This window comes from Malania oleifera, chromosome 1, assembly GCF_029873635.1.
Source record: "Malania oleifera isolate guangnan ecotype guangnan chromosome 1, ASM2987363v1, whole genome shotgun sequence".
Classification (NCBI taxonomy): Eukaryota; Viridiplantae; Streptophyta; class Magnoliopsida; order Santalales; family Ximeniaceae; genus Malania; species Malania oleifera.
Genome location: NC_080417.1, coordinates 47,651,719 through 47,671,628, shown reverse-complemented (window position 1 = coordinate 47,671,628; position 19,910 = coordinate 47,651,719). Strand labels below are relative to the sequence as shown.

The 19,910-nt window shown below is 34.0% G+C and overlaps 1 protein-coding gene across 1 annotated transcript; it reads right to left on the bottom strand.

Annotated features, from left to right (window-relative positions):
• Positions 1 to 1,536: 1,536 nt before the first annotated feature.
• Positions 1,537 to 3,115, bottom strand: LOC131159450 (thaumatin-like protein 1b). The gene is made up of 3 exons (XM_058114377.1): positions 3,005 to 3,115; positions 2,244 to 2,934; positions 1,537 to 1,886 (listed from the first exon to the last, which is right to left on the bottom strand). Exons 1-3 carry the CDS (start codon positions 3,057 to 3,059, stop codon positions 1,817 to 1,819), a joined length of 816 nt encoding a protein of 271 aa, XP_057970360.1. The 5' UTR covers positions 3,060 to 3,115; the 3' UTR covers positions 1,537 to 1,816.
• Between the last annotated feature and the right edge of the window lie 16,795 nt (positions 3,116 to 19,910).

Sequence of the window (19,910 nt, the reverse complement as noted above, 5' to 3'; positions counted from 1 at the left end):
CTCGTAAGGTTAGAAGATTGTCCAAAAAATGAACACAACTCATTAGGTAAAAAAGAATCGGCTCAACTGACGAGCAACACTCGTGAGGCCAGAAGATTGCCCAAAAAATAAGCACAACTCATTAGGCAAAGGAATCAGCTCAATTAACGAGCAACGCTCGTGAGGCCCAAAAATGGCCCAAAATATAAGCATAACTCATTAGGTTAGAAACGACAAAAAAGATGACCACGACTCATTAAGCCACAAATAGCCCAAACTGCCTCAAGAATAGCTGCTCGACCAAAAACAAAAAAAAAAACAACAACAACAACTTTCGAACTTTGAAAGTCAATTTCAAAAATTCAAACCTAAAGGGGGGCAACTGATATACCCAAAATATGACACCTACCTAGAAAAGACCAGAGCACAATATTATGAGGGCAGTTACCGCTCAAGTCAATTGCTCGACCAGAGCAATTGACGCTCGCCTTATAATAAGTAGAGCGATTCATGCCAATGAGGTAAGAACTGGAGCGATTCACGCCCGCACCATAACTCACCAATAAATGACATTACACCCTTGGGTCAACCTCTGTCACTATAATTAGGGATTTGGAGAAGCGGTTAAGGTATCTCATCCTAACACACTTTATAGTTTCATAAAAACCTCTTAAACCCATCTTTTAGGCATCGGAGAGGTCTCCTGGAGTGCACCTCGGGTCCCCTAAGCCACTTTTATTTATCACTTTTCAAGTGGTCGTGATCAATGATCGATTTGTGAAGATTATTAAATTTTCGGCTGCAACAGTTCATATAGTGAGTTGGATAAGTGATTTTCATAAAATATTTGAAAAGAAAAATATGCATTTAATTCATATATCAATTTGAAAAAAAAAAATTATCTTGGAACTAAAATTTGATATTTAAAAAAAAAAAAAAAAAGTATACATACACAATAATTTTTTCGATCATACGAGCTAGTAGGTTAAAAAGAGGTTTCTTTGTCCCTTTACATGACTAGTCCTAGCCATTCACGATCGACCCATCAATTATAAATGATTAATAGAATAGAAGAAACAAGACATGCAAGATAACCATTTTATCTTATGCAGTCTAATGCCATTTCATTTGTTCAATAATTCCTGCAGACTCTTAACAAGCGAAACAAATGCAATCGATAACAAATTGGGAATATATTGCCTTTTTCTAAAAAATTTATTATGATTACCTCACGACTTATAAATTATTTTCTTTCTCATGGTGTCCTTCCACGTATCAAATATAAATACAACACTACTTTGTCCCGCACAATGATGACAAGGATGATGATAATAACAATGATTCATTAAATTATGAAAATATGACTGAAAAAAATAATTAATTTTTTTTTCATTTTTAAATAATATTAGTTAATGTCGCTTTTATAACATTGTGTACCCTAAATTTATTTATTTATTTATGGCATTTATATTTGATATTACGTAACTCATAACTCGTACCAAACATGCAAACAATGTTTCGATGGAAAAGTTTGAAAAACAAGTAATAAAAATGAAGTAGATTAATCGATCTAGTTCAACTGCTATTCCTCCTCAACCTTAGCCACTGCAATAAAAATTATATGACTACATAATCTCCCCACTTAAATGTATCTTATGTTGGTCGAGGTAGATTCTTAATCCAAGAAAAGAAAATTGAATCAGAAGATAAACCGAGCTACAGTGAGGAGGTGGAGGGCTCCGGCAAAGACGTAAGATGATGCTGCTGATGATGATGATGAAAATAACCATGATAACGAAGGTGGTGATCGTCATGACGATGGAAGTAGCAGCGGTGATTATGAATTTGAACTTGCAAATGATTCACCAGATAACGGTGCCATATTGGGACTCTGTCCTGATTTTTCACTGCACCATCAAACAATGAGATTAATTTCATTTCAATAAAAATAATTAGTAAATAATTATGTTAAAATTAATATTACTTGCAACAAATAAACATCCAAAATTAAAACTCACAATAAAAATAAATCTCTCAAATACAATCCATAAATTAATAAACGACAAAAAAAAATTAATTAATTACGCATAAAGTGCCACCTAAAATTGCCAAATATAAATAAGATTCTCAATATTCTTATTCCTATTTTCAAATTTTGAAGAACAAAATGGAGAACGATTTTAAATTTTTAATGATTAAATGAGAAAGTTTATGAGATTCAATTAATGGGAAAAAAATATTATTTATTAGTCAGCAGTTATTACCTCCCATGCGGAGAAGGGCAGAAGGCGATGACGTAATCGGCGTCGGAACAAGTGAAAGTGCTGGTCGCGTCATCGTACGCGTAACTGTACGCGCTTGGGCAGGCGCTCTTGAAGTACAGCGAGTACTTCGTGGGCTTGCAAATCTGCGGGGAGTTGAACGCGCCGCTGCAGCAGTACTGTTCTCCTCCGAACGCGTCGCACGCGCTCCTGCACCCCACGCTCTGCCCATCCGGCTCAGCGGCCCGGAGCTCCGACGGGCAGCCCTCGTTCAGGTTTTCCTCGCACCCTGTTGCCGTGCAGTTGACGCCCGTGCCGCCGTGGGGGGTGATCAGCACCGGGAGGTTGAAGCCGTCGACGAGGCTGACGTCGAAGAAGTCCAGGCCGCCGGCGCCATCAAGAGTGAACTCGACGAGGGAGGCCGGGGGCTTGGGGCCCCGGCCGGCGCACTCGAGGGTGCCGGAGCCACAGTCAGCGGTGGTGCAGGAGAACTTACCAGCGGAGTCGGTGGCGCAGAGGGTGCGGCCCCACATGTTGCCGGACCAGTGGGGCGGGACGGGAATGGTCTTGGACTCGCCGGCTTGGAGGAGGAAGCCGGTGGTCGGGAGCTGCGGCGTGCCGGCGCCGGAAAGTAAACCTGGCCATACAGGGTGGTTGCACTTGTTGACAATGGTGAAAGTCGTCGAAACTGCGCCTGTGAAATTGTAAGAACAAAGATCAGTAACTGTTAAAACGAGAGAGAGAGAGAGAGAGAGAGAGAGTACCCGAGCAAATGGTGAGGAGAATAAGAGAGAGGAGAGCGGGAGGAAGACAATGCATTAGTGGAGTTATTGCAGTAAGCAGTAACGTTGGTTTGAGTCTTCGAGACAACCTCTTAACTGAGTATTTAATATTTGGAGGATTCACAAAAATTAGAAAGTGATTTTAATATATCTTTGAGAGAAATCCGATGGCGAATTTCATGGCCTGGGCGCAAGGAACACGCACGATTGTAGATTTTATCATATTTAAAAAATTTGATAAGATTTATTACTATATATGTATATCTTAGGAATGTGGTATTAACCCCATTTAAATTTAAATTTCTGTATATCTAGATAATAATAATAATAATAATAATAATATAAATTAAAATTAAATTTCTTTTACAGATGTATACATTTTCTAACTCAATTGTTCTTAAAATTCTTACTCTAGATTGTAATATAATATTTTTATTATAATTTTAAAAAATTTCAAAGTTAAGCGACGTACAAACACGCACGACATGAGCAGCAATTTGTATACATTTGGCAATATAATTTAAATTCTTAACCAAACTAATACTACACTAGATTTTATCATATGGCGTTGACTTTTATTGTTTATTACTATATTATTTTGTTTTATAAATTGAGCTATTTATTTTATAGTCGGTCATCTAATATTTGAATTACACATTTTATTATAAAGCATCCAAAATTTAAATGTTATATTTCACAGTTGTAAGTAGAATCTAATTTAGAATTTAAATTTTTATGAGTACAACTTTACATTAAAATAACTATTAATAGTTTCAAATTTGAATAAATACGTTCATTATTAAATGAAAAGTTTCTATTTAAACACCTAGGTAAATTAAAAAATTATATTCTCTTTTTGTATCCATTTACTCTAAAAAAAATTTGTGGAGATTTATATTCTATAAATAAAACTTTCCTTATTCTTGAGAAGCATATTATAAAAATAGGATATTCATATTGTTTTTAGATAAACTATTTGCAAACCGTGGATGACATTAGTTGACAATTCATTATAAAACTCATTTGTGAACTGTTTGGTAAGGGAAATTTTTCATTTTAGAAGGAATATATACTTCTATGTCGTGAAACATTTCATTTAGATGGGATGGTGGGTTACCAATTCTTTTTCAATCGTGCTTAATCCCGTGTTCCTTGGTGCAAAATGCTAAAGTCTCCTTGAATTCTAAGGTTTTCTTTTCCTTTTACCTTTTTTTTTTTTTTCACTACTAAAAATAATTTATTTATTTATCTTTTTTTTTTTAAAAAAAAAGTAGATTTAACACTTCAACCACAACCCTTTTGCAATCGAGTTCACTCCTCATATAAAAAAAAAAGTAGATTTAACACTTCAACCACAACCCTTTTGCAATCGAGTTCACTCCTCATATAAATAAATTGTGTAAAAAATTAGTTTACAACTATGACAATAAAGAGAAGAAAAGAAAATTCAAAATTAGTCATACTAAGAGTGCTCTTAATAGCTTAAATTCAATGCTATTGTAGAATCAAGTTTTTTAGTTATAAATTAACTAATTTGAATATGCTACATATTAATTATTTTGTGCTTATTGATATTAATGATCGTCACATGACTCATATATTTGATTCAATTTTCTAAAGAATCATCCTTTTATAGCATCTAATTGTGTTAGTAAAATATTTAAATTACATGTAAAATTAGAAAGAACTAATAAAAAGTGCTTTGGAACAATGATTTGTGCCTTTTCATCTCTATTTAAGCAAACGGAAGATAATGTTCTTTTAATCATTTTTTGTTCAATACACAGATAAAATATGTGAAATTAAACTACAACTATTGATGAAAAATAAAGAGAAGATCGATCTGATAGTTTTTCAATGCTATGTAGAATTAAGTTTTCTATTGACGGATTCAACAATGCTAAATATTTAATTATTTTGTACTTATGGATCTTGATGATCCATGGTCACGTGACTCATCTTTTTCTGTCAATTTAATCATGAAATATTCCTTTTGTACTATGTAAGCGATGGGGATGTATCCTACCTATGACAACCAAATTTAACACGATTTTCAAAATCTAAAATCGAATATCTCCTACTAATTGTACACGAATTTAACTAGATAAAGGTTTTAAGAAGTACCTCACTAAGCTTCACAAATGTAGAACCCTTCTTATCATAAGAGTTTCCTAACCCCTTATTTATAAGTTGACATTTTGGATTGGGTATGAGAACGCACGTGACACAAAATCTTACAATATTCTCACCTTTGGTAAATTAGGAACACCTTACATGAATTGTGCAAAGTCATCATAGATCAATTTGGAACATTCATTGTAGATAAATTCATTTTTATGTATCTCAACATGCGTATTTTATTATGGTACATGAATATGAAATGTTTGTATACAAGTTGTTTCCTAATTTAACAGTTGCACTAAAATCCATCAATAAATTTCCATTTTTACCCAGAAATTAAAGAATTCTCAATAAGATCTTTTTATTGCAATATTTAATAACTGATCCTCCATTAACCAATTTTTCATCGAAACTGAGGCTAGATGATCAATGTCTATATCATACCTTGAACTTACATGTTTAGTTATTTTTACCATTAGATAACTGTTAGAACACTTTTAAACACTCTCTCTATAGCCTATTGTTTGATACACTAGAATCAAAGGTATTGAAAGTGGAATAGAATGAAAATTTATGTGGAAAAAAATGTAATATTAAGACTAATTCCACTCCATTTCATTCTTAAATACCAAACAAATTAAAGAGCAATGGATTCTTTATCAAATGTTTGCAATTTTTCATGTTTTCTTCATATATGTTAACATGTTCGTATATGGTAGCAAATAGGCATCACCATATGACAATATTAAAGTCACATAAACTGCACCTATAGCTACTACAAAATACATTTTTAGCAGTGAATATTACTATTTAGTGGCAATTATAGTGGTCATTATTTCCTTGATCGATGATTGCATAACTGCAACTAAAGCTGGCATCAACAGAAATTCTAGTTGCGTACAGTTATTGCCAATAAGGGTCACATTATTTGCCTAAATATAGATTGTTGTGAAATCGAGTATGGATAGCACATCAGAAATTATGAACACAACTCTCAATGAAGCACTAAATAAAGTTCACACACGCAGTATATCTGAAAGTAATAAGAAACGACATGAAGATATACGTGGTTCGGCAATGCCTACATCCATGAGAGCAATCCGGCAAAGGTTTCACTATGAAAATGAAAATTACATGATACAAAGATACAATAATCTCACTCTAATCAAAATATTCCCAGAAGACCATATATAACATCCACTCAGAGTTTTCCCTCCAAATATATACCCAACTGTCACAATGTTCGAATTCAAAATTTGAATTCTTTTTCGCAGCCCTGAAAGCACTCGTCAACGAGAGAGAGAGAGAGAGAGAGAGAGAGAGAGAGAGAGAGAGAGAGAGAGGTACACTCGTTGACTAGTGAGGCCCACTTGTCGACGAGTCTTTGAATTTCTGATTTTCCTGCTAGAGAGAGAGAGAGAGAGAGAGGTCTACTCATTGACTAGTGAGGCCCACTCGTCGACGAGTCTTTTGAAATTCTGATTAACCTGCTCTCGATATTTAAAAATTTCTACATTTTTCTGGCTCTCAGTATTTACTCATCAACGAGTGAGGCACACTAGTCGACGAGTGACTGTTGCACAACACAAGACTTCAAAAACATATGCTTTTCAGATTTTGTTTATAAGCTCCACTAAGTATAAGAGTCACACACAAATACAACAATCTCCACTTTGGGGATTATACGCCCCTTAGGAGAACCTGAAAAACATATCTGATTGCTCCACCTTGACCTTAGAACGTTCAGTTGGGTTTGTCTCCCTTCTAGCACTTGGAGACATTGAGTAAGTTCAAGCAATGCTTGAACTTTTCTATAGTAACTTGCTTTGTCAAAATATCCATACGTTTTCAGACGTATAAACCTTCTCCAAGATAAGTTCACCTGAATTAATCAACTCTTGAACCTTGTGGAACCTCATATCAATATGTTTGGTTCTAGCATGGTACACTTGATTCTTCGCTAAGTAAATAACACTTTACTTGTCACAACACAGCACAACCCATATTACTGTAAGCCCAAATTTTTGTCCAAACCGGTAAGCCATAAGGCTATCTTAGTAGTTTCGACAACTGTCATATATTCTGCTTCAACTGTGGACAATGCCACTAGAGATTGTACTATGAATCTCCAACATATAGGTCCTCCTATAAAGGTAAATACATAACCCATTGTAGACCTTCTGTCATCCATATCCCCAACATAATCAGCATCTACAAACCCCATAATTGAAGGACTACACTGTTGCTTGTTGAACATGATGTCATAATCTGATGTAACCTATAAGTACCTGAATATCCATTTGACGGCTTCCCAATGCTGTCTACCTAGATTAGAAAGAAACTTACTCACCACACTCACAGCATATGCCAAGTCTAGTATTGTACACACCATGGCATATATTAAACCCTTCACGGTGCTAGAATAGGGGACCTTTGACATGTCCCGAATATCATCATCCGTACTTGGGCAATCTACAGCAGACAATTTAAAATGACTCGCTAGGTGTGTACATATCGATTTTGAATTAGTCAGGCTAAACCTATCCAACACCTTCTCCATATAACCGCCCTAAGATAACCGTAACCTCCCTGCAATTCTGTCCCGATGAATCTCCATCCCAAGTATCTTCTTGGCTAAACCAAGATCTTTCATGTCAAACTCTTTATGCAACAGTTCCTTTAACTGATCTATCTCAGTTAAATCTTTAGCAACTATTGTTGGAATTGGTGTGATCCCGAAAGGGGGGTGAATTGGGTTTAAAAAATATTTTGCCTAAATTAAACATTTACACCTATTCACCATAGATCATATCCCATCTTCACATGTCTAAGTAAATTAATAAAACAATAAAAGCAGACATACACGTGAAACATATCTCATTTAAAATAGAGGTGTGCATGCAAATAATTATAATGACAAATGAAAGCATACACATGCAGAAATTAAAGTGCGTGAATTTAAACAAGATAGAGAGAGAAAGTGACACAAAAATTTGTTATCGAGGTTCGGCCAAACCAGCCTACGTTCCTACCTTAGGCATACCCCCCGAGAAATACACTATCCCTACTCACTTAAACGGGCAGAGCAGAAGTCGTTACATTCTCTCCTTATTGGGCGAGGAAAATCCCAGTTCAATTTTCGGGCTGAACCGAACCGGTCTCATTTACGGGACTGACATTCTCCAGTTCAATTTTCGAACTGAACCCAACTGGTACAATAAAAAAATCATTTTTGTACATATAACATGCTTCTAAAAATATAAGTAGAGATGTACATATTAAGCTCAAATACATACACTATAATATGATATGAAATATATGCTTAATAGAGTAAGGAAGTTGTTGACTCTATTAGTCCAATCCTGTTGATAATAACAAATCACTTTATATTTGACCTGTGCAGCAGGAACATTATTTAGTATGCACCGAAGGTAAGGAAGTCATGGAAGTGACGAGTATAAGAATGAAGATGCAAGCGTCAAGTTCAAGATTGTCATGGGAATGGGTATTTAGAATTGATTGTATTTGCATATTTTATATGATATAGCTAGAAGCTCAAAATATATCCTAGACTGACCTTAGGACACATGCATCTCATGAAAATCTTCTAAGGTTAAACATGGACTTAGAGACCTTATTTCAAAACCGGAAAATGTTTTATAAGACATCAAAGCAAGAGAGCAAAAAAGGATTTTGAAAACCAAAATGAAAATTATGAAGTTGGTTTGCCTGGACAACTGAGGTGTACCCTCAAAAGTCTGAAGATGCACGCTCAGACGACTAAAGTTTTACTTCAGACGTTTGAAGTATTTCTTCTTAAGACCAAAGAATTAGTTCAATTTACTGAAGATTTATTTGTTGAAACACAAAACAGACAAAACACCCTCATAAGACTGAACCTTCAGTTCAGTCGTTTGAGTTGAGACTTCAAAAGACTAAACCTACAGTTCAATTGTCTGACCCTGTTTCTAGACTATAATTTTCAATGCTTTAAGGAACATCAGAAGACTGAACCCGACAGCTCAGTCAAATGACCTTGCAAAGATTTTAAATTTTTCAAATTTAAATGTTATAAAAACGTGGGGGATATTCCAAGTATCTATGGCAACAAGGAAACTCACTCTAAGAAAACTTTATAAAAAAAAGAAATAAAGCCCTAAACCCTGGAGCCTCACTTTTTGATTGATATTGAGAGCGTTAAACGAAAATACACTTCTTGCTTGCACTCCAACTTATACACATCAAGTTTTGGGCATTCTTATTCTAGATCTTCAAGATTCAAGAGCATTCAATCATATCTTATTGCAATGTATCATTCATCTTGAGGTTTGAGGTTTGAGGTTTGGTAAAATTATTTTATGTATTTAAATCTTATTTTTGTTTTCCCATACTCATTAGATTTTATATATATTTCTTGGGAGCAAAAATAATAATCTGAATATTTTTATTCACTGATTGAATATACATACTTGAGAAAAATTTGTTTAAACTAAAATCTTTGAGGTATTTTTTAATATATTTTCGTTCAAATATTTACTACTACAACACCTATTTGATTGCACACTTTGAGAGTGTTTCAATATATATATTTGTGAGAAATATTGTTTTGAAAAATATTGCTTAAATCTTTGCAATTTTTCAAGTCATATTTTTATTCAAAGATTTAATCTTACAAATTACTTGATAACTAGAACCTAGATCTGAGTGTTATTAAAAATTATTTTTACACGGTTCGTATCTTGATATTCTTGCATCAATTGGGTTGTTTTAAAACCCTAAAATCTCCAAAAAGCATTTATTTATAAGAAATTATTTTTTCGGAGGTATTAACTTGAAGGTAATTTTTGAAGCATATCATTCATATAACGATTACATCGTTACATACTTGTTGAGCTTCAAGTTTTATAACATGGATATGTGTTAGGATTTTCAAATGTATTCGCTAGCTTTGTGTCGAAACATTTGAGTGTATTTGCAGAAATTATAACTTCTATATTGTAATCACTGTTTAGGCTATGAACCAGGTTTGAGGAGAAAGTTGTATCTCTTGTAAGCAGCAGAGTAGGAGGAAGTTGTATCTCTTACAAGCAGCGGATTGTAAGGGAAGCTCCGTCCCGGTTAAATGAGTAAGGATTTAGTGGAATCCTTGAGTAGGTTGCTCAAGGCGACGACGTAGGGTGGGTTGGCTGAACCTCGTAGAATCATGTTTGCATCTCTTTTACCCTTAACTCCTTTTTAATTTCTGCATTGTATTTAAATTACTTGTGCGTTGTGTATGTGTTGAACACTTGTTACATTTGTGAGTAATTGGGTAAAAGTGTATGCTTGACAAAGACACATATTAGATTGATTAATTGTGAAACATTAACCTCATTGTTATGTAACTTGAAAGTTTGTAATTGAAGGTCTTTTGAAATTAGATCTTAAAGGTCATAATCTTTTTAAAATACCCAATTCACCCCCCTCTTGGGATGACACCGTAATTCACATTTGGTATCGGAGTGAGGATACATAGATTTAACCATTATTTTTTATAAAAAGATCACATAACACACATTGGTGTAACCCCATTCCGTGAGGGACACTCATCCACTAGACCACCTATTTTTTGCGGTGTAAATTACACCTATTGAAAAAGAAGAATGAGTATATATCTTTTAAATGTTGATTGTAAAGTGTGGAAAATTGTATCTAAAGGAAATCATGCTCCTATGAAAGTAGTTGACAAGGTAAATGTTCCTAAGACTAAAGATGAGTAAGCAGATGAAGATTGGAAATCTGTGCAAATAAATGCTACTACAATGAACTTTCTATTCTGTGAACTAGATGTAAATGAGTGTAATAGGGTGATGGCCTATAACACTGCTAAAGAGATTTTGGAAAAATTAGAAGTCACATATGAAGGTACTAAGGAAGTAAAATATAGTAGGATAGACATGCTTACTAGTGAATATAAGACATTTAAAATGACTGCTGATGAATCTATTCAATCCATGTACACTAGATTCACACACATCACGAATTCTTTAAATGCTCTTGGTAAATCTTACCCTACTTATGAGTTGATTAGGAAAATATTTAGGGGACTGCCTCCAGTTTGGGAAGCTAAAGCCACTGCAATAGCAGAAGGGAGAAATCTGAAGGGGATGTCTATTGATGAACTAATTGGATCACTCATTACCTATGAGCTTGCAATAAATGAGAGGAAGAATGACCAAATTAAAGCAAAAAAAGCTACAACACTTATAGCAACATCTCACTGCTCCAGTGAGGGAAGTGATTTAGAATCGAATGAAAACATGGCACTTATCACTAAGAAATTTGAAGACTTCATAAGAAAGAACAAGAAATACACCAGAAAATTCAATGGCTCAAATTTAGAAGAGGGAGAGTAAAGCAAAAGGAAGCAAAAGGATGATCTTCCTACGTGCTATAACTGTAAAGAAGTTTGGCATATCAAGTCAGATTCTCCCCAGTTGAAGAAAATGTCTAAGAAGAAGAAGAAGGCACTAAATGTTGGTTGGGATACTCACAATACTAATAGTTCAGAATATGCACCCAGTGATGACAAGATTACAAATCTGTGTCTGATGGCTCATAAAGACTACAAGGTACAATCTTTTTGTTATGCTTCATCTTATTATTCCAGTGATTCAGAAAATGAAAGTAGCATGCTCTCTTATGATGAACTGCAATAGGAATATTTGTGTACACTTAAAATGCTTAAGAAAATGAATAAGAAAAATTCTAATTTGAAGTTAAAATTGAAGGAACTTTCAAAGTTAGTAGAAAGTCAAAATGAATCCCATGCATCCTTAATAAGAGACACGGATTTGAAAATTGAGGAGTTAGAAAAGAATTTGAAAGATAAATCTAAGATTATTTGTAAATTTACAGAAGATCAAACTAATTTTAAAAAACTCCTTGGAGCTCAAAGAAACTCCGTAGAAAAGGAAGATCTTGATTTTAATGGAAAGGATAACCTAAAACAGAGATATAATTACATGGGATATTTTGTAAGAGAGTCAAAATCTTATGTTCCAACAAAAGATTCTTACAGGTATATTACATGTTTTAATTGTAAGAGGTCAAGTCATATAAAATTTGACTGTCCTTTTAAGAACAAAGATGTTAAAATTAAAAAGGTCTAGAAAGTCAAAAGAGAATCTAACACTAACTCCCATGGACCAAGAAAATCTAGGTACCAAAAGTAGTTATCTGATTACGCTTTGCAGATGTGTTTGAGATTGTCCAATTCAAAGGACAAGTGGTATATGACTAACGGATGCTCACGACATATGATAGGAGATCAAGCTAAATTCGCATCTATCATATCCAAAGATGGAGGAATTGTTACATTTGGGGATAACCCGAAAGGTAAAATCATTGGAGTTGGTAAGGTTGGTAAGGAATCTTCCCTTGTCATTGATAATGTGTTATTAGTTGATGGATTAAAGCATAATCTATTGAGTATAAGTCAACTGTGTGATAAAGGTTATAAAGTCTCTTTTGAACATGACAAATGCACCGTAGAGAACAAATCTGAAAACAAAATATTGTTTGCTGCTGATCGTTATGAAAATGTCCACACCATTAGCTTTGACAATCTTATTTCTCAACACGTAACTTGTTTTTTCAGTTATGAATGAGATTAGTTGGATTTGGCATAGAAGACAAGAACACGCAAACATGGACTTAATATCTAAACTAGTTAAGGGACTGCCTAAGGCAAAATTTGTGAAATATAAAATCTGTGATGCATGTCAACTAGGAAAACAAGCAAGATCTAGTTTTAAGAAGAATAAAGTAATCTCTACTACTAGACCACTTCAAATGCTACACTTAGATTTATTTGGTCCAAACCCAATTCAGAGTTTAGGAGGAAAATCGTACGCATTCGTTATAGTTGATGATTATTCTAGATATGCATGGGTGCTATTTTTAGGTCACAAAGATGAAGCGTGTGAACAATTCATTAAACTATGCAAGAAAATTAAAAATGCAAAAGGATATACAATAAAAAATATTCAGAGTGATAGGGGTAGAGAATTTAAAAATCAAGATATGGAAGAATATTGTGATTCATTAGGAATATCTCATAACTTTTCAGCTCCTAGAACACCTCAACAGAACGGCGTAGTTGAAAGAAAGACTAGGTCTATACAAGAAATGGATAAAACTATGCTTAATGAACATAAGTGTTGGAATTGGTGTGATCACAAGAGGGGGGGTGAATTGGGTTTTAAAAACTTTTTGACTAATTTAAACAATTCGCCAATTCATTACAGTATCATATCTCATTCAACATGTATACATGTATGTAAAGCGAGTTTAACAACAAAAGCAAACATACACACGTGCAGTATCTTATTTAAATCAAATGTGTGCATGAGAATAATTTCGATATTAAATAAACATTCATACACATGCTGAAATTAAAGTGCAGGAATTTAATAAAATAGAAAGAGCAACACTAGATTTGTTATCGAGGTTTGGCCAAACCAACCTACATCCCCGCCTTGGGCTTACCCCCAAGGATTCCACTATACCTGCTCACTTAACCGGGCGGAGCAAAAGCCTTTTACATCCTCTCCTTACGGGGCAAGAAAAATCCCAACTCAATTACTGGGCTGAGCCAAACTAGTCTCACTTGTGGGGCTGAGACTCCCCAGTTCAATTCCGGGTTGAACCAAACCGGTCTCACTTACGGGGCTGAGACTCCCCAGTTCAATTAATGGGCTGAACCGAACCGTTACAATAAAATCATTTTGTACATAAAATATGCTTCTGAAATACAAGCAGAGATGTACAACATTAAAATCTAATATGCATTCTCATATGATTTTGAAATGAAACTCATGTAGAGTATGAGTTTTCTCTCAAAATATTTTTCAAGTAAAATTTGAGAGTTTGGAAAATGATTTTCTTTTTTAAAATGATTGACCTTTATAAAATAGAAGGAGAAGCCTCTCAAGCAAGTATATATTAAATTGATATATGCTCAAGGCTCCCTCTTGTATAACCCAAAGAAATTCTCCAACAAATGTATTTCAAGATAAGAGTAGGAGAATATTAGGGTTTTCTTTAAAATGATTGACCTTAGTAAAATTAATCCCAAGAAGACATTCAAGCAAAATATATGAGCAAGAATATTAGCCCAAGCCTTCAAGACATTTTTCACAATAAATTTCTCCAAAAAATATTTTTCCAATTAAAAGAATATGGGAGAAATTTAATCTTTGAAAAACATGAAAAATAGAAAGGCCTTCAAGCAATATACATATGAAGAATGTTATACGCTCAAGCCTCTTCAAATATAATCCCAAAAATATTTTCCCCAAAAATGGTTTTCAAAAGAAGAGAAAGGGAGACATTTTAATCTTTGAAAATATATCACAAATGAAAGAAGAAGGCCATCAAGCAATATATATGTATATGATATATGCTCATGCCTCTTCACATAAAACCCCCAAAAATATTTTCTCCCAAAATGATTTTCAAATAAAAGAAGAGTAGGAGAAAAATGAGAATTTAAAGAACAAATGGGGTATAGAAGTGTGGGGAATCAAAGAATGATAAACTAATTAAACAAAGGGATTCTCCAACAATTTTCAAGTGTTTTAGGGTTGTATTTATAGGCAAAAACCCCTTGTGACCGTTATATAGCCGTTGGGACCTTAAAATATTTTTTTATTTTAAAAACTAGCCATTTTTTTGGCTATTGGGACACTTTTTCGAGATGGTCGGTTGACCAAGCTCAAGTTACGGTCGACCGAGGCTTGAAATCAATGAGTTTCGGTCGACTATAGTGAAGGTTCGGTCGACCGGCCTTTACTTTTCTGTGCAGACACTATTCAATGTTTTGGCCATAACTTTTCTTATACAACTCTAAATTGGATGTTCTTGATACCAATAGAAAGGTAAGAGAAAATACCACAACTTTTATGTTGAACACATTTTAATATAATGATTTTTGGTTTGACAAAAATGTCCATCAATGATACGAAAGAAACATGAAGGGAGTATTTCTCTTACGGACACGTTTCAGTGTTTTGGCCCTAACTTTTTATGTTTAACTCCAATTTGAACATTCTTGGTATCAAACCCAAGCTATGGGAAAATTTCACAATTTTCATGTTGAACATGGTTTGATATGAGATCGAATTGAGTGAGAAAATTGCTGATTTTTAACATTCGGTCGACTGGCCGGTTGACCAACCCCTTTGAAAAATTTAATTTTTGCCTTCTTTTAATTTTAAAACCATTTAAAAACCTTTGTGTAAGTTAGGCATTTTATGAAAAGAGTTTTCCATGTTATTTGGAGGTCCTGTGGTCAATCTAAGGTCAGGTAGAGTTTCAATTTTAAATCATGTAAGATGCATGTACATTCAACCCTAATTACTATTACAACCCTGAAAATAAATAAGTCTTCATGTCTTCTGCTCCTCAATGCTCCATGGAGTATGTCGATTGGTGTTCTTCTCAGTGCTCTTTACGACTTTCATTTTGCATTCATCACTTGTGCTTACAGAAATATAAACCTGTTCACACTCAGTTACACAAGTGGGATACTGTGGTTTGTCATTATCAAAACAGGGATTGGACTCAAAAAGTCAACAGTAAGTTACCTGACTACATCTGGGCTGAGGTAGTGAATACCACTTCCTATGTTCTAAATAGAGTTTTGATTAGACCATCTCTAAATAAGACTCCTTACTGTTGGCCTAACCAAGGCTTATGACTCTCGATTTTGATGATAACAAAGTAAGGTTATTTAATGTTCTTTAAAGTTGTGATATTTCATATATTGAAACAAAAGCATACTTTATGAAGACAAGTGATCAATTTTGAAAGCTCAAGAGACCAACATGGAAAGATTCAAAGATCACAAGAACATTGAAAGCTCATATCAACTCAAGTGATCAATATTGAAAATTCAGGAACTCAAAGCAACAACTTGATGAAATTTTCCAAGGAGTTGAAAAGAAATGAAGAGAGTCAATAGGAAATGTATTGTAAGTACTAAGAGTATTTTCAAATTATGAAATTTTATTTTGAAGCTCGTTAGGAATGAAGAGACCTAAAGACCCTAATTTTTAAAATCTTGGAACATATTTTTCAAAGAAAACAAATTAACATTCCAAGAATATATATAAGAAAAGAGAGAGAAAACAACAAAATTTTAAAAGCCAAAATTTTACTTGACAGGGGCCTGACTGAACATGGTCAGTAGTCTGCCACTTTAAAAGCTTTTAAAATATAAAGGCAGAAGGTCTTTAGGCTACTGTCTGGGTCTTGACAAGCGCTTGATGGTGCAAAATGAGAAGCCTGACGAGGTTCCATCAGGCTACTGTCACCCTTCTGCCTTTTTTTTAAAACTGGGTTATTCAGTGACAGGCGCCTGACCCTAAGGTGACAAGCGACTGCCACCCTACTTCCAGTGCATTTTAGCTGTGTAATTCATTGACAGACGACTGACGAGAACCCCTTAAGCTACTGCCACGTGGCATATTTTAAATTTTATAATGGACATATTTTTGAAAAATAAATTACTTGGGGCTCAAGCCTGTTCAAAACTTGGACACTACAAATAAACTTGGGGATCAAGTTAAATGTTTTTCTAACACTATTAATACACCCAAGATCAATTAATTTAATCACCTAGAATAATTACAACATTTATACTCTCTCAATTGCTCTCAAACTCTCAAAGGCTCTCTTACTCTTAACTTGCACAAAAATTACTGAGGCTTTCTTGACTCTCAATCTCTAGTATTGTGCTACAATTCTAAATTCTTTCATCCATTGAAAGAATCATTCGATGATATACTCTTGGGGCTTCAATCTGAATTTCGTATTTGATTTGGTTTGAAGTATATAGTTCTGAATTTGTACTAATCAACTCTTTTAAGATCATCTCTTGTACACCTTGTTTCAAATATTTTCTTGTAGATTCACTAACGGTTCGAGTGCTTGGATCGTTGGACCGAATGAGGGAATATCATTTGGAGAGGCAGGCTCTAGCCTAATTAAGGAGTGGTCGTAACGGTGTTGTTCCGCCCGGAAAAGAAACTAATATAGTGGAATCCTTTGGTAGTTTGCCTAAGGTGAGGATGTAGGCTGGGGATAAGCCAAACCTTATAAAAACTTGGTGTTTTCCTCTTTACTTTCTACGCTATATTTTTATTTGTTGAATGCATATTGCTGATTGTAGGGTTTAAGTAAAAAATTCAGAGAAGACTCTTAATTTTAGAAAGTACGCTTTTAATTAACCTTTTGCGAAAACCCAAAAGGGAGTACGTTGGTTAATTTGCGGAAATATTAGTTAAGAGAGCGCATTACAAATCAATATCAAAACAGAGCTTGCATATAAACACAAGGTTGTTACCAAAAGTTGAAAGCATTAAGTTCTTGATTATCTTGATTGATTGATTTTAATATTGTTGTTGATTGGATTGTTTAAATTTCAGTACTTTGTGGTGTGTTTTGGTTGTGATTACAAATTGATTGATTTATTTACGTTTTTTTTGTTGCACTAAAACAATTAAGAAGTTAAAAAGAACTTAAACTTTTTAATTAACCCAATTCACCCTCTCCTCTTGGGAACACTATTCTAATTTCAATTGGTATCAGAGCTTAGTTATGGTAAATCTTAACAAGAAGCTATATAAAGATCGAAATGACACACATAAGAATAGCTCCCTTAAGAGAGGGTCAATCCTCAACCCCACCACCAATCTTTTGTGGACTGAACTATACTTTTTGGAAATAGCGTATAAGAATTTATCTTCAAACTATGGATTGGAAAGCTTGGGAGGTTGTCACGGATGGTGACCTAATTCCCCTCAAACTAGTAGATGAAAAACAAGTCCCTAGGGAGAAAAAGGACATGACTAACTTAGAAATCACAAAATGCTGCGAGTTAATTCAAGTGCTATCAATGCTTTGCATTGTGCTCTAGATATTAATGAATTCAATAGAGTCATGGCCTACAAAATAGCCAAAGAAATTTGGGATAAGTTAGAGGTAGCCTATGAAGGAACAGTTGATGTTAGAGACAATAGGATTGATACGCTAACTAGTGAATATGGAGCTTTCAAGATGAACTCAAATGAATCCATTACTAGTATGTATACAAGGTTCACTCACATAATCAATTGTCCCAATGCCTTAGAAAAAACCTACACTACTTATGAGATGATTCGAAAAATACTTAAAGGTCTTCCACCCATATGGGAACCAAAGGCCACAACAATAACGGAAGGTAGGAACCTTAAAACCACATCACTAGATGAACTTATAGGTTCACTGCTTACTTATGAAATGGTCTTGAAATAAAGAAATCCTGAACCTAAGCACAAGAAATCTATTGCTTTAAAAGCAGCTAACGAAAGCTTAAGCGATGATGATAGTGAATCAAGTGACTTAGACCAAGATGAATTAGCATTCATTACTAAAAGACTTGGCAAGTTCTATAGAAGAAACAAGAATTTTCCTTTAAAATTTAGTAAAACGAAATCTGAAAAAGGGGAAACAAGTAGGAAAGAGAACAAAAATAAAAATGACCCACCTACGTGTTATCATTACAAAATGCCAGGTCATATCAAGTCGAACTGCTCTCAACTCAAGAAGGAAAAGAAGAAAAAGAAAACAACCATGAAAGCGACATGGGATGATACAAGTTCAAGAGAAATGGAAAACGAGACAAGAGGGCAAGAAATGGCTAACATGTGTTTTATGGCACATGATGAAGAGGTAAATTCTTACTACTCCTCATCGGAAGAATCTAGTAGTGGATCGTGTAATGAATCTTGTGATAGCATGTCCTCCTACAAAGAACTTCAAGCTGAGTTGTTTGCTTTACATAAAAGATTTATCAAAGTTTCTAAAAGAAATGTAACTTTGAAAGAATAAAATGAAAATCTAATGAAACAACTTGAATACTCTAAGTCTATTGAAAAAGAGAAAGAATCGCACATTGAAAATCTAAAAGATAAAATGAATGATATGTCACAAGAAATAGTAAAAATATAAGTAGATGATCAAAGTAAGAAGGACTTAGAAATAATTGATCTTAAGAAGACAATTGAGGATAAAGAGAAAATTATCTACAACTTCACGAAAGGAAAAGAAAACTTTGAGAAAATGGTTGGATAACAAAGAATGCATGGAAATAAAGAAGGAATTGGTTATAATGGAATAACAAATAAGAGAAAGAAGAAGTTGTTCATGAGGTACTTTGTGAAAGAAGATAAACATTGTGCAAGTACATCCGCCGCAAATATACATGAACATACCACTTGCTATATCTACAAGAACAAAGGACATATTATGTATAATTGTCCTCTTAAAAAGAAGTATGTTAAAGTTAAAAATGAATGGAAAGAAAACAATGGAACTAGATATGATTTAAAGAAAATTAAGAAAGTTTGGATTCCAAAAAGTAACATCTTAAATCCTTTATTGTAGATATGTTTTAGGACAACATCATCAAAGGAAAAGTGGTACTTGGACAGCGGGTGTTCAAAGCATATGATCGGAGATAAGCCCAAGTTCACTACATTAGTATAAAAAGATGGGGTATATGTCACCTTCGGCGACAATGCTAAAGGTAAAATTATTGGAATTGGTAAAATTGGCAAAGAACCCTCACTCACTATTGATGATGTATTGTTAGTAGATGGTCTAAAACATAATGTTGTAAGTATAAGTCAACTTAGTGATAAAGGATTTGATATAATCTTTAAGTAAGATAAATGCTTAGTTC

Excerpts from the sequence above, each read along its gene's own strand:
- LOC131159450 (XM_058114377.1), bottom strand. The coding sequence starts at position 3,059 with ATGCATTGTCTTCCTCCCGCTCTCCTCTCTCTTATTCTCCTCACCATT. Across the intron at positions 2,935-3,004 it reads TCTCCTCACCATTTGCTCGG|GCGCAGTTTCGACGACTTTC; the intron begins GTACTCTCTCTC and ends ACAATTTCACAG. Across the intron at positions 1,887-2,243 it reads TGCCCTTCTCCGCATGGGAG|TGAAAAATCAGGACAGAGTC; the intron begins GTAATAACTGCT and ends TTGATGGTGCAG.